At 41.8% G+C, this 15,532-nt stretch overlaps 1 protein-coding gene across 1 annotated transcript in view; it reads left to right on the forward strand.

Moving 5' to 3' along the window:
• The first annotated feature begins 822 nt into the window (after positions 1 to 822).
• nos1 (nitric oxide synthase 1 (neuronal)) overlaps positions 823 to 15,532 on the forward strand; it is a 30,202-nt gene continuing 15,492 nt past the window's right edge. The window contains exons 1-8 of the mRNA XM_029509981.1: positions 823 to 1,544; positions 3,835 to 3,934; positions 7,394 to 7,531; positions 11,229 to 11,374; positions 12,787 to 12,949; positions 13,191 to 13,282; positions 14,380 to 14,521; positions 14,625 to 14,764. Coding sequence (XP_029365841.1) covers positions 823 to 1,544; positions 3,835 to 3,934; positions 7,394 to 7,531; positions 11,229 to 11,374; positions 12,787 to 12,949; positions 13,191 to 13,282; positions 14,380 to 14,521; positions 14,625 to 14,764 — 1,643 coding nt within the window. The remainder of the gene's footprint in view (positions 1,545 to 3,834; positions 3,935 to 7,393; positions 7,532 to 11,228; positions 11,375 to 12,786; positions 12,950 to 13,190; positions 13,283 to 14,379; positions 14,522 to 14,624; positions 14,765 to 15,532) is intronic.

Here is a 15,532-nt window from a genome sequence, read left to right on the forward strand (position 1 = left end):
CGGAGTTCGTCTTCTACTTGTTGTTGTTGTTGTTCGTGTGAGCTTCATCTTAAGCGCAAAGGGCACGAGGAGCAGAGCGGTCTCGCGCGTCGGGTTGCCTCCTCTCTGCGCGCCAAAGTTGGGCTGTTGTCCTGATGCAAAGGCACGTGCACACATCGCGTCCCGGGCGGATTCGTGAACAAACCAGGTTTCAGGGGAAAACCAAACTTTGGCTTTCTCGTGCTCGTGCTCTTCTGTGGGTGGAGAATAACACACCAGCAAACTAAAACCGGCAAAAATCAATTGCTACTGTGTTACACTGCTCAGTTCTTATCAATGGTGCAACTGTTGGACAGTTGATGCGTCATACATGGAGAGATTAATTAGAGCTGTTCAGTAAATGCCATTAATAGAATCAACACAAGAAATAAATATGTGCTGATTTTAATCTGTATTTTTTATTTATTTATTTTATTTATTTTTTTCTGGGGGGGGCAAACAGCAGTGGCTCAGTGAGAAAATCTTCCTAAAATATTGTTCGTCTTTTTAGTTTTTATCTACAGAAGCCGAGCCAATATTTGCCTTTGAAACGTCGCACATCGCTGCAGTGTGAAGTCAGTCATGCAGAGGTGTAGGCCTGTCTGATCTGTTGGATAAAATTATCTTCCACTTTAATGACTCATATCCTCAATGACTGATGTTACACTGTAAACAAGGTAGTCAAGGTAACGAACTAAGAGAACTTCTGTCTTTATCTGTTCCTTTTCAGAAATATCCCTGAGAACGCACATATACTCGTACACAAGCGCACGCACGCAAGCACGCACAATAAACACAGGCAACATGCAGGAGTCAGAGCCTACAGTGTGCCAGCTGCAGCCCAACATCATCTCGGTGCGTCTCTTCAAGAGGAAGGTCGGTGGCCTGGGTTTCCTGGTGAAGCAGAGGGTGTCCAAGCCCCCCGTCATCGTGTCAGACCTCATCCGCGGCGGCGCGGCGGAGGAGTGTGGCCTGGTGCAGGTGGGCGACATCGTCCTGGCCGTCAACAACAAGCCCCTGGTGGACCTGTCCTACGAACGGGCCCTGGAGACACTGAAGAACGTGCTGCCTGAGAGCCACGCCGTGCTCATCCTCCGCGGGCCAGAGGGCTTCACCACCCACCTGGAGACCACCCTGTCCGGAGATGGACGCCAGCGCACGGTGAGGGTCACCCGTCCCGCCTTCCCGCCCTCAAAGTCCTACGAGCACTGCTCCCCTCTCAGCCCATTTAACCCAGCGCAGCAGCAGCAGGTCCCCAAGGAGCCCCAGCTTAGGGCCATAGAGAACCTGTCCTCCCCATCCCTCACCCAGTCCCTGCTGCAGAGGGGAGGCATACAGGCCCAGGACCCCCTGCTGATGAGGGACGGCGACCGGGGCACGCTCTTGTGCAACGGGCTGGAGGAGAACAATGAGATCCTGAAGGAGATTGAGCCGGTGCTTCGCCTCATCAAAAACAGCAAGAAGGAGATCAATGGAGAAGGCCAGAGGAACGCTGGGAGAAGGGACGCTGAGATCCAAGTGGCCTGGTAATTTGTGATGTGATGCCACTCTATTGATTACCTGACTGAAGTGTCTTTGTGCTTACTCCTTCCACAGTTCAGGTTGGACTTACAGCCCCGGCAGAGTTATGGTCAGGATTTAGGTCAAGGATCCTGGAACAACTGCTGGCTGATACAAGAGCTTCCCCTTGGCTCGCTGAAGAAAAGCTCACAGTCTAAACTACCTGATCCAGCTGTCTTTCATTAGAAGTTGTCATTCAGGGCCTCATTCACCTTTTGACTACACCGTGCAGAGTAATTAGTCTGCATGACGATCCCTGACTAACTTCACTTCACTTCAATTGACACTGTTTTAATTAGCTTTGTGTCACTTCTTCAAATAACTGCTTCATGAAGTTTAGTTAAATCACTTGGCAGTTTCTTAAAATTTAAATGAAAATTCCTGCAAAGGAAAGTTTCGGCATCTTTGGTAAAGAATTAGAAAGACATCAGATGACAGTGTAATCTGCATTAATTTGATAACAGCTATTTTAGGATGGACAGATGCATATGCTTCATTAGTATTTTGTCTGTTTCTATGTCACTGCGACACAGTAGGACTATATTTGCATACTGCAATGCAAAGCTTGTCTCAAATCTGTCATTAGACCGTCCTTTATCAGCTTACGGGACACTCACTCAATGTTGAACTCGGTTTGGAATGCACCGGTCTGCAGCAGTTTTTCCAAGGTTTCTCAGTCTGAGGCAAGCCTCCATCTGCAACTCGGTCTAAATGGTCTGCACAATGTACTGCCGATATTGGCTTCTCAGTTATCATCTATTGTCCGCCCACGACCGATTGAAATCAAATTGAGGCTACAGTCTCTTTGAATCAATATCTCATCCTCGACCAATCCAAGCACATCCTCTTCTCCTTCATAAATAAGCTTTCAGTGATTCATTGCTTTCTAGGGAGAGAAAAAAAACCCTGACAACCCCAAAACAGGAACAATTAAGTGTTTCTAAAATGTTTTTTTTTTTCCTTAATAGGGCTTTCTGTCTGTCCATAAACAGGTTTTAAGCCTGTAGATAATCTAAAAACATGACATTTGGTCAGCACCAGGAAGGAGTCAGCTAACTAGATTTTAGATTCTGCTTTAGGCTTTTGTGAAGAGTTCTGAATAACAGCCATTGAGAAAGGTTATTGTCGAGACAATATCTGTTGTTTGTCCGGATGCATTTGTGCAATAATACTGTAGCACATCGTAACATCTTGTTTTCAGAGAGTCTTGTGATTAGTGACAACGTGCATCATTGTTTCTGTGTCTTTGAATCCCACTTATGATTTGTGGGGATGAATGAGGTTATTCCTTTTTTTTTTTTTTTTTAAGCAATAAAGATATTCAGTGAGACAGAGTGTGAAAGACAGCGGGGGGAGCACGTCTGAAACGATTTACAATTTGTGTGGATTCATAGGCCTATGAAGAAGATGGGGGGAGGGACGGGGTACAACATGTGAGTGGGTGTTTTCTGTTGGAGGAATACAAAGTTGAAATCATACGCTGATGAGTTTGCCTTATTTATTCATGTCTCGTGTGGTTTGGCACAGCGGAAGCACAGGGATCTCCCCTCCCCCAATTTAGTCTCTCGGGATGTAGGAGCAAGATCTCTCCCTGTTCATGTGCTGCTCTTGGTTTTCTTTGGTCGGGGGTTTGGTGGCATCTGTTTGTAAGTTATCATCTATGTAAAGGCCAAAGTTAACCTCAACAAGGTCAGTGTGTAATGAGAAACTTAAAAATAGCTTAATATAATATAAAATAGCAATTTTCTGCATGAACTGAGAACATGTGGGCAGGGGAAGTATTGTTTCCTTTCATTTAGAAGTGTCACTCGTTAGGGGTGTCTTGATTGCTTACTTCCACGTCTTCTCTCAAGTTGGAGCAGAACTGTGATGACAAATTGCTGAAGCTGACCAACACGTAAGAGCGAGTCGTCCCTCTGCAGCACAGCAACAGGTGCTAAAATTTAACACACGGGAGCCTGATAGATGTCAGCCAAGCTCCATCTACACGCCCACTAAGTCCTGAACAGAGAAAACACCCATGTGGGTGCGCAGAGCCTTTACAAATCGTGCAGGGATTTCTGATTGAACAACATTTTGGAAGGTGTACAAGTGTTATGTTTTATTTCTTTGCTAAAGATAAAAAATGCGATGCTTGTTGCATGTGCGTGCACATTTTGGCCGGGATTTTGAAGTGAAATGAACACGTGTTGCATTTTTTTGGTGGGTTTTTTTGTAAGCATACACACCTGACAGAAAATTGTCTTTGACTTCCAGGGACCTTGGCGTGGGAAATGGCACGTCTCCCCAGCTGGTGTCTGATAACGACAAAATGCTGGAAAACATGCCGGTGCTCAACAACACTGACACTGACAAGGTAAAATGAAACAAATGTTGAGCCTTTGGAATAATTTTACATGAGAGATCATGTTTAAGAATAAGTTTATGCATTGATGCTCTGCAGGATCAATATGTTGAAGAGCTGTTGCCTTTTTTTTTTTTGCTGTGTGTGGGTGTGCATGTATGTTTTTACAAGTGTTCATTAGCAGCCCTTCTCAGTGAATCTGTGTAGCTGTATAATGCATGTGCATCCATGACTGCCTTTGACTGTCTGCCTCGTGCACAACAATCCACACTATTGGCTGATTCCATGCTTTCAGAAACTTAGCACGCACATAGGTATTGCACACAGTTATAAAGCCTCTGCTCAAGATCCCGTCACCTTAGTATTAGATCCCTCTTGATGCACGCTGGTGCTGCATTAAATCCAGCTTAGGGCTTTCGACACAGAACGGGTCTGGTCACAGGTCTGAGTGTCTGTGACAGGGATCGTGCCGTAATCTGCACATGAACCGCGTTAGCCACCCACTTGTGACGTAGCTCGAGCCCCCATCAATGGAACCGGATGGGGTGAAATGATTCCAGGAGGCCGAATGAATGCATGCAGCTGGTGATCCATCTCTCTGCGTCAAATGTGGTCCCTCTTCAAATGATCCACCCCTAAGGCCTGCAGAGAAGAGTGTGTTAATGCACGTGCTTGTGAGAATATCTGTGTTGTGAAAGAGGCAGGGGAAGGTACACTTAGAGGATATGTATGTGTGATAAGAAGCCATATGTCTTTACTGGCAGTGTGAGCTCAGACTGAAGAAGCTTGTTTACCTATGTGCTGCTGAGAAGGTGCATTTGAGAAGTGAATTCAGCCAATGTGTGTGCATATGTGCATCTTGCATATGCATATACACTGATTCATATAAAAATAAGATCCCCTGCAGGCATTTTTCTAGACATCAGTGCTAACTTTGATGGCTTATTGCTGGGTTGTTGGTTTTTGTTTTTTTTTTTTGGTAGGCTCAAGTCAAACAAGAAAAAAAGTCTGTTAAGAGAGATAGTTTCTGAAAAAGAAGTAAAAATTTTGTATCATTAAATATGAAGACTTGAAGTGATACAGCCATGGCCTGCAAATTAGTGTTCTGACTTTGCTGAAGGATTGTCCCTGTGCCTCCAGCTTGAGCTGCTGCTCCTGCATAATTTAATGTTTAATAAGCCTGTTGCAAAGGACAGGTGGCAGAATGATCAGTCAAATTCCAGCAGATAGTGACTTCTGAAGACATCACTTTTTGATGAGCCATTGAAAGCAGAGAATATGCCTCTGAGTCTCATTTCCAACGGACTATGGCTTAATCATCACTGAATGAGGTGCCAATTGTCAAACCATAAATTCACTTGTGTTAAAAAAACATGACTAAACCATATAAATATTTAATGAGTACCATTTTTCAAGCTGTCAGTCTCATTTCCTTCATTTTCTTTCTTCCCATTTACCCCCCGTCTTGCACGCATCATCTCCATTTCCCATCAAAAGTTTTAATTGATGGGTGAATCAGGAACTTTTTACTGCATAACTGCATTTAACAGAAAGACTTTGGTGATTCCATCCTGTTATGAAATTATCAGATCAGATTAGCTTCAATTATCTTCATTTCTAGCTCCACAGCGGCTCCCTTCTGTTAAATCCACACCTTATTCTTGACATTGAGGCCTCCTGATTGATGCATGATGGGATTTATATGATCTGTGAGAGTGTGGGTGGTGCCCAGCAGCTTCCCTGAGTATGTATAGCACACGGAGAGGACGATGGCATCAAAACTACAGTCTTATGAACAGATTAAACAACAATCTGTTTTAAATTAGAAATTTAGATTGGATTTAGGATTAAAGATGCCATGATTAATTTAATTTCAAAATATTATTATTTTGCCCTCTGCTTTCATTAATTACAGTGAGAGATTGTTGAATACAAATTTAAGTAGTACCTGGAAAATGGAGGTGATCTAAAACATTTGACAATCTGTAGCTGAGATGCAAATGGTGGCAAAACAAACAGACCAAAAAACAGTCTTTCCTTAAAAGATTATGTTTTATCAGCTATTTGCTCCATGGGTAGGTTGAAAGCAATATGTACATCTGACTTTTTAATGTACCGCGACTCATACATTAGAGAGAAAACTCATCAAGATGTAGCTGCTTCGATAAACTATTCATTATTAATCCTGGTCCCAGTTTGGAGTTGTAAATGAAACCTAGTTATACCCTAAAGAAATGCTAAAAATGCATAAAGTTCACGTTGTAAAAGGTAATTTAAACTACTTGTGGACAATCATATCACATTTGTTTCCCTCCCTTTAGCTCCAATTTGGCTCATTTAGTGGTCATTCACTGGCTGACTTCACTCTCAGAAAGCATTCTCAAGGGACAAAAAAACTCTCCTCTGTAGACATTTAAAATATGTCCACACATCGGAATATGGAAGAAATTAAATGACATTTACAGGTTGTTCATGTATAATCCAAATGCCTGTGAAACCTGCAAGTGGTGGCAATAATAGATGTATTAATACATGTAAATGCCAAAGCTGTAGCTTCCAGTCAGTGAGCAACAAGCCTAATATTCAGATGAAGCTGTACTTTTTTATATCAACAAGCCTTAATCCGAGTCACTTTATGGTACAGTGATCTTTGCTTCCTGTCCGCAACCTCAGTGATAAGAATGTGTCATAGCTGAACCGCTCAGCGGGGGCCACTGCTCTCTGAGCATGAACACACAGGAATTAAGCTCTTTACTCCGTGTGCACAAAATCAAATTTGATTCAAGCCACCTCATTTCTCTCTGTGGTGCGAGAAGACAGAAAATGACAATGAGGCTCAACCGATGTGACACTGTTGGCATTCATCTCCCAGGGGAGCATGATAATTGTGTCACTGTTGTTCAGAAGCTGCTCCACTGTATGATTTAACAATGTAGCACGAGACGATGAAAGAACTTCCAAGGTGGTGAATTGATTACTCCTGATGTTTGGCAATCATGCTGCGCCTTTTTCTACATAGTTGGCTTTGGGGTTAAATTGCAGTCATTCATCAGTCAATAGCTACAATATTGCAAAACCCTGTGAGCCGGGAGTTTGCCATCAAGCTGCTGTTAAATGTTGATTGTCTTTATCATGGAGTGGGAAATAAAACAGAAATGAAAGAGGGAAAGACCATAAGTGGTTTAGGTCTTTGTGAGAGAAGAAAGATCTGGAGGTCCACAGAAGAAGTGCTCTGCTGGATCAGCCATGTTAAAAATTGCTTCCAGATATTGTTCATCTTTATTAATAATAGTTTTCCAGTTTTCCCCACTTAAATCTGATGCCTTGTAGTACGATAGCTGCGTCACTTTCCAGCTGACCTCAGTGTGCACCACTGGTGTCTCAGAGGTCAGCGTGCATCTGTACCAGATATAGTACAAAGGCATGAAGTAAGTAATGATTCACAGGTGCATGTCTGTGTGCTCTTTCCAGCCCCCAGAACAGGGGAGGACCTCACCTACAAAGGCCACGCAGAACGGCAGTCCCTCCAAATGTCCCCGCTTCATGAAGATCAAGAACTGGGAGACTGGCACCATCTACAGCGACACTCTCCACCACAGCTCCGCCAAGGTAAGGCAGAGGGAAATCATCTGTGCTGCTGCTGAGTGTGGTCAGTGCCATTCAACAGGGGAAAAAAAGAGCGGGAGACTAATGTCATTTTTATGTTTTAGGATTGTAACTAAATATTATTGTCATTATCAATTAATTTACTGACCATTTACCTACTCAGTCCAATATATGTTACACAAAAGAAAAGGATAACAATTAGAAAGGTTAAAAAAAAATGTAATTTACTGTCACATCTGATAAAGATGAGGCAGATCCTTACAGAAAGGTTTAGCACTTTCTCAATTCTCAAGACAGATGTCGTTTGGTCATAATTCAACAAAATTTTGGCCCTTGATTCAATTCCATGCATTTTTTTTTTTTTTTTTGGCTTTAAATTGAAAGATGTTTTCAATCATTTCTTCAGCCTCAGTCACATATTATAACAAAGAAAGGTTCAGTGTTCAAGACAAACTAAAAAGAAATAACGACAGTACGGACCCAGTATCTTAATGAAGCATTAAATTAGGCTTCCACTTGTTTAGTTTGACACTTTATCAAAAAGTAAACATGATGCCAGATAACAACATAAAAATGTCACATACTAATAAGACAAGCAGAAGCTCTGCGTCTCACTCTTTGAATAGATTCACAGACATGCAGAGCTTTCATACTGGAGGTCAACCAACTAAGGTGATGGATCGTCTTTTCCTTCAACAATGTCTTATAGGCACTGATGAACATCAAATACAGCATCATGGCTGACTGAACAAACATTTAGCCTGCGGACCTACCAACACATAATTTGCAAGTCAAGTAGATTGAAGAATAATAGCACAGCATGGCATGCCTTTCCTCCGTTTCTCACTAACTATTCATACAATAAAGAGCGCTTGCCTGAACTGTTAGTGACTCAGCTCATTACTATTTAAACGGAGGACAGGGAAATGTATGTAAGAAACAGCCTTAAGAAAAAACAACAACAGATCATTGACATGCCATGTGCCATCTCAGTTAGTCATCCATCAACTCGCTTGGTCATTTAAAGATGCTATATTTCAAGTTTTGCTATCTAAATCAATATTACACTAGCCAATGTACACTATGCCAGCTGTTCACTTGATCTAGGCAAAACATTGACTTCAATGCCAATTTCAACTCCCATTTTGCTTCTATTTCTATCAATTCTTCACTTCCATTGAAGTTATTATGCCATATAGCAACATGAGCCGATCAAGAAGCTGTGCAACAAACACAATAGCCAGTATTGCCACCACCATCACCTGCCTCCATTGAGAAACAATACTTGGTGTTAAGTTACAACCAAGCACCTTTAATGACAGTAATGCAAACAATGCTGAGTAATTTAAATATGTGTCAGTAATTTTGTCCTCACTCAAAACTTATTTGGGTTAAAAAGCATGGGTTAAGTTGTAACTTTGTCTTGAAATATGGATAAAAACAACTGCTTGAATTACAATTACTGTTTTGTCGAGGTATGGAGTGCTTTGCTATTATGGATACACTTGATTTAGGTTCAGGGAGAATTTTGGTCATGGCTAAAAGGAAAATAAAAAGCACTGCTGCATTTAAATCCAGTGTTTTGTTGACCCATCCACACATCCTGACCGCCTCTGCATGTGGGCTCTATGGCTCTGTAATAATTTCATAACACTTGCTGCCTCTGCTCTTGATGACAGCTGTCATAACTGCTGTGGCTGCCATAGGTTTCAGCCATTTGAACAAGAATATTTGCAATTTTAGGGCACACAAGTAAGTCTATGGATTTCTTCAACGTGGCTGAAAGTTGCCCCACAAAAAGACTTTGTTTGGAAAGGACATCTCTGTGATACATCTTAATCCCCAATAATCTAGTGAGTGCTTTGTCCACCCCCGCGCCGTCCCCCCCCCCCCAATTTTATAATGCAGGTAAAGTTTCATCCTCTAGTTAGTAAGCCAAACTACCAAGCAAGGTGATCCATGCTGTTTAAGCATTCACCCTCCAAAACACTGCAGCCATTCACAAACACCAAACGGCAGCCAAATTACTTTGGTGACTTATCGGACAGGCTGTTGTGTGCATCTCAATGAATGGCCTGGAATGGCATCTTCAGATTTATTATATATAACAGACGCCGCTTTATACGAGGATGATCCATCTTTTTCGAAAAGGACAGCTGGATGGCATGAATGCCCAGAGGAGTATGATGAGCGGACGTGCTGGAGCACGAGTGATTCCTTTGTTTTATTTTTAACACTCCACACTCTACTTCCTCCCTTTTTACGCCATCACCTCTTACTCTTCTTATTTTTCTGTCCCATCTTTGTTGTTCTCTCCTGTTGTAAATGATCTTTTTTTGGCCTCCCGTTTTCCTCTTGTAATTAGCTTTATTTATTTATTTTAATCTTTGTTTGCTTGAGCACTTCTATAGATCCTCACTCAATTTCCTTTCCCCTTCTATCCTTGTGTGGACTGGCACTGTATTTGTTGTCTTGTTTGCCAGCTGTTTTTTTTCCTCTATTTGTGTTTTTGTGAAATGAGGGTTGGATTTGTTGAAGACAGGCCACGGAGGGAAGTTTTATTTTGGGCAGCCGGTTCATGCCGTGTGTTTGGATAGTGAAAGTGGGTGGTTCAGTGTAGCAAGCCAATTTTAGCGGGATTGGGGTCATTGTCAAACTTCCTCTTTGACTGCACGCCTCCGCCATTGTTCCCGTCGTCCGGTCTTGCTCACTCACTCGATGCCTCAAAGTTGGTGAAGGCATTTATGGCAAACCAAAGTGACAGCTAATCCTATTAAACTGACCACACAAGGTTGCTCCCAGCTATGAACAATTTTCTCTTTGCATCTGTCTGTTTTCATGTTTTCTGTCTTTCCTCCTCGTTCACTTCTCTCTTCCTGTGGCAGCTTAATGGAAGAATACCAATTCATGACTCACTCACTTACTCATTCATTAAAATTCAAGCAAACCATGTGTGAGCAATATAAAGAAAGAAATTGTAAAATATTTAGGATCTTTGTATGAATTCAGAGTCTGGAACTCATTAAAAATTAGAAAAAAAAAAATAAAATAAGAATTTGAAAACCTCTCTGTACTGATGGATACTATCGGCCAGTGGCCTGTTGATCTTGAATACTGAGACATATTTTTGGGTTTTAACCTGGAAAAATTGGTATCTATGTTTGCGAATTTGGAAAGTTAAGAGTAGATTTTCATTTGGTCTTTAAGATGGGAGAGGGTTGGCAGCCTAATCATCTTCACACCTTCTACTTAATTGCAAAATACAGAGGATTACTGATAATGGTTAGCACAGCAGCTTAAGTTAAAAGAAACAACTTATGATGGAATCTAAAGTGGTTAGTCTGAAATTATTAGAGAAAGAAATGAAGAAAGTTTCCACTCAGTCACAACACAGACACAGATGCAGTAACTGTCCTTTGAGCGAAAAAGAAATCCTGAAGCCAGTGAGATGCTTAAAATGTGTTAGTAAAATAAACCCAGTTCACATCAAAGTATTTAATCATGCGATGGCAGCTTCTGTAATTGTTACTTATTGCTGGCAAGTAATTTTTTGTGGTAATTTGCAGACATATTACGCACCATATGCCATCATCACCTGTCTCTTCAGTCTTCATCTGGACACTGAGAAATCAATAAGTACAACTAATTCCTGAAAAAGCTTCTCCCATCTTACATCCTATTTGTTTGTTTGTTTTTCCAGATGCCAATCTGCACTGAAAACGTGTGCATCGGCTCTGTGATGATGCCCAACCAATATGTCCGCAAACCTGATGAGGCCAGATCCAAAGAGGAGCTTCTTCTGCTGGCCACAGACTTCATAGACCAGTACTACACTTCCATCAAGAGGCCAGTAAACACCTGTAGAGGTTCAGTGTGAAGGCGGTCACACCACTGATGACCTGGGTGGTTTTGTTGTTGCAGCTTAAAGAGCAAAAAGAAAGATCTAGTGTTGCACTGGGGGCACTTATGTGACTACATGTTTGTTGGTAAACAGACTGAATGAACTTTCATCTTGAAATGGGCCGAAAATAATACTGTCATCTGCTTCACTTAAGCTGTAATTTGAAACTTAATTTCTTGATTACTCACCTTGATATGTCTTCGATCAATGTCACTACAGCAGCGCCAGTCAATTACCCACGTTTCCAGAAAGGTCTGTGAAAGGGTAAGGAACGAGCTAACGGTGGGCTAACGCTGAGCTAACGGTGGGCTAACGCTGAGCTAATGGCGGGCTAACGCTGAGCTAACGGCGGGCTAACGCTTCTAGAATAAGTATGCTGGTGGTGAGATTAGCTTGTTTGCTAAAGGGGGCCATTGTGGCCGCAGTCAAGAGACGGAATTTAATTAAATGACTGTTTAAATACAAAAAAAAAAAAGCTCCACAGGTCGGGTGTCCGATGAGTCAGTCGGGCTGGGGTAGGTTATTACATTTTTCACCCTTGACGAATGCGCGCCTCTGTGAACCTGGTTCATTCGAACAAGCTAATACTAGTAGCTGAACCCAGTTCATTAGTATTAGCTTGTTTAGCTAGCTATAGCGGCGTAAGTCGGCCTTTCTTTGTACTGAGCATATATTTTTTTTAGAACAGACACGTTTTAGACAACCTTTCCCAAAACTTTTTGCTGATGCTATGCCTTTGGGCTATGTGGTTCTTACATCGCTACATGTTTGTAGTTGACGCTAGCAGCTGAACCTTGCTCATTAGCTAATTACAGTGGTGTTGGCTAACTTAATGTGTGGCTCAGACCTTGTGTTCAGCATATATATATATTTTTTTAGTATGCAACTTTTTAAAGTCTTAAACAGCCTTTTCCCAAACTTTTTGTTGATGTATATTGTTAGGCTGTTGTTTTTGTATAAATACATGTGTAGTTTATAGTAACAACTGAACTCAGTTCATTAGCATAAGCATGGCTAGCTAGTCATCATGATGTTAGCATGTTCGTTTTTTAATTATAGTTAGATAGCTTTTGTTCTGATCAAACTTTGTGTGTAACATTTTTTATTTCAAGGTAAGTAATTTTTAACCACTTATTCGCAGGCTATTATTGATATTATTTTGTTAGGCTATGCAGCTATTAAAAGCTACATGTTTGTGGTTAATGCTGAATTTGGCATAGTTGTTAAAGTTTTGGTCAGCTAGTTAACCATAATAAGGGTAGTTAGCTAACTTTTTTGTTTTTATTGTTTTGACAGATAGCAATAGGCATGTTCTCATATCCCCTTGCCCTTGTGTATACCTTGTGTATGCACACAGGTATGGATCTAAGGCCCATGTAGACCGGCTGGAAGAGGTCACCAAGGAAATTGAAGCTTCGGGAACATATCAGCTGAAGGACACTGAACTGATTTACGGGGCCAAACATGCCTGGAGGAATGCTGCCCGATGTGTTGGGAGGATCCAGTGGTCCAAACTACAGGTAGACTTGTAGCTTTGGACTGTTAATACTATGCAAAGCTTCAATGCTGTTTTTGAGTGTGGTTTATTTTCTGCCAACCACTTTTGTATGAAAAGGAAATGTATAAAATCTGACTTTCATTCTTTTGGTTTTACAGTCGCATATCTGCTTACGTAACAGCTCTGAGAAAGAGAAATATTTCTATATTTGAAACACTTATACTGCAAAGCTCTGATTTCTTGTTTTTATGTTTGCTTCCCAGGTTTTTGACGCCAGAGACTGCACAACAGCTCATGGAATGTACAACTACATCTGCAACCACATCAAGTACGCCACCAACAAAGGCAACCTGAGGTAAAAAGTGTTTCCCTTTGTTGTCTGTTCTTTCCGTTTGTTCAACTCTGCTTCTGTTTCTCCTACCACACTCAGCCCTCTTCCCATCTGTCGCTACATGTTTCTCATCAACATACTGCCACTCTGACTACCCTGACTTGACCTACCGTCCCATCTGTCAGTATGCACTCTGTCTCTTCACACTGTATCTGACACTGGTCACTGACTTTCTATCAGTCAGTGTCTCGGCACCAATCACTGCCCTGTTGGTGCGGCAGAAGACCTTGCTAAAAAAGCAGTCATTTGTCAGAACTCTATAGCTCTCACTTACATTCTGCCAAGTCCTAATCACATGTGACACCTCATATTTACTTCTTGGATGATAGATAGCTTCTGATTCATTACTACATTTAGTCTGGCCTTCCGAGGGACAGCTCGCATACACATGTTGATAGGAGCCAGCACAACATCCTGGCTGCAGGTCTCTGTCTGGATATCTTTAACATAAATGAGCAAAGACACATTAATAAACATGTGTTGCAACACGTTGCAATAGTTTCAGAAAGATTTAGCTTATTCCAAATCGACTGTCAATATTATAACGTGATTAATGTAATAAAATTGAGCTTCAATTTCCTGTACAAAGTCTAATCGTAAAAAGTCATAGCTATTGGTTTCACACCCATTTTACAGCATTTGTAAGACCTAAAAGGAGAAACTGTTTCATACCAATGTGGCTGCAGAGCACAACTGGCCCAGATTCACACCAGCTGCTTGCCCCCTCCCTCAGCGACTTACAACCAGCTTAGAAGCATTAACACTTTTACCCGGTCATGGCATTAAGACACCACTGGGATGTAGAACTGACCAAAGGTGGCTAAGCTTAGCCCCTGTTATTGGTGCTTTTACATGACATTAGTAAAAATGCCTATCGGCAGATTACTTGCGCAATAATACCAGCAATCTGTCTGCATTCTTGTTAATTAATGTACTTAAATTTAATGTATTGCATGTGATGCTTGACTGTGTGCAGACACAAGCATGCTGTTGATTGAATTATAGTACTCAAGTGTTGTAAATATCTACTTTACAGATTTTTTTTTCCCTCTCTGTCATAGGTCAGCCATCACAATATTTCCTCAGAGGACAGATGGCAAACATGACTTTCGAGTATGGAACACTCAGTTGATTCGTTATGCTGGCTACAAACAACCTGATGGGAATATCCTGGGTGACCCTGCTAATGCTGAATTTACTGAGGTACATAAGAGGAGCTGTGTTTTTAAATTTGTGAGGTAATGCTGCAACATTACATCTTAGAGGCACAAACACGCTCAGCTCACATGTTGCTTCTGGTCACCAGATCTGCATGCAGCTGGGATGGAAAGCTCCGAAAGGTCGTTTTGACGTCCTGCCCCTCCTGCTGCAAGCCAATGGGAATGACCCTGAGCTGTTTGAGATCCCTGAAGACCTCATCCTTGAGGTGCCGATCACACACCCAAGGTGAGTTATACCTTCCCTCCAAAGCACGCATGAACCACACAGAGTGTGGCAAAATAAACGAACAGCGAGGGCAGCACAAAAAGACATCCACCCACGCACATCTCTTACCAGCACTTCTTGAACAATGGGGTACTTTTAAGACAAAAGTCTGATTGGGTTATAGTCACATTCCAACTGTGCTGATTGTTCCCAGAAAGCACAGCAAGCCACGCTTGATACGTTTCTATGCCAGCTTTTGTGGTAACCATGGGGCCTGCTAGTGTGGTTTCAAGTTAACGCCTACTTTTTACTCCCGTGTGTTTACTTTTAAGAATATATATATAGTAGCTGGTTCACAAAAGCATTATGTTGCTGTATCTAATGCCCATAACCTCAGCAAAGAATTGCATACTGCTGTCACATCAGTTTTCACACCTTCAGACGCCGATGCACAGAGAGCTATCACTGCAGAATCCCTTGATAACTGAGCTTATAATTGGACTCCTTGCCAGAAAGTGGCACCCCTTGCTCCATTTGATGCATCAGCTGGCTCTCAATCATAGCATCATGGCATCTTGGCACAAGCTGTGACCACCAATAACATCTCCTCATTATGTGAGATTAGACTTCTCTCTTGAAATGATACACTGAAAACAATGTTATCAATTCCCTCAGAGGGATGTAGATTGAAGCCCACCCCACTCTGTCCAGCACTCCTCTTTTCTGTTAATGTTTGTTTTGGCAGCATTCCTTTTTATGGTATGAATCTCAGGAATAATTACACATGCT

The sequence above is a fragment of the Echeneis naucrates genome, chromosome 9, assembly GCF_900963305.1.
Source record: "Echeneis naucrates chromosome 9, fEcheNa1.1, whole genome shotgun sequence".
In the NCBI taxonomy this organism is placed as follows: Eukaryota; Metazoa; Chordata; class Actinopteri; order Carangiformes; family Echeneidae; genus Echeneis; species Echeneis naucrates.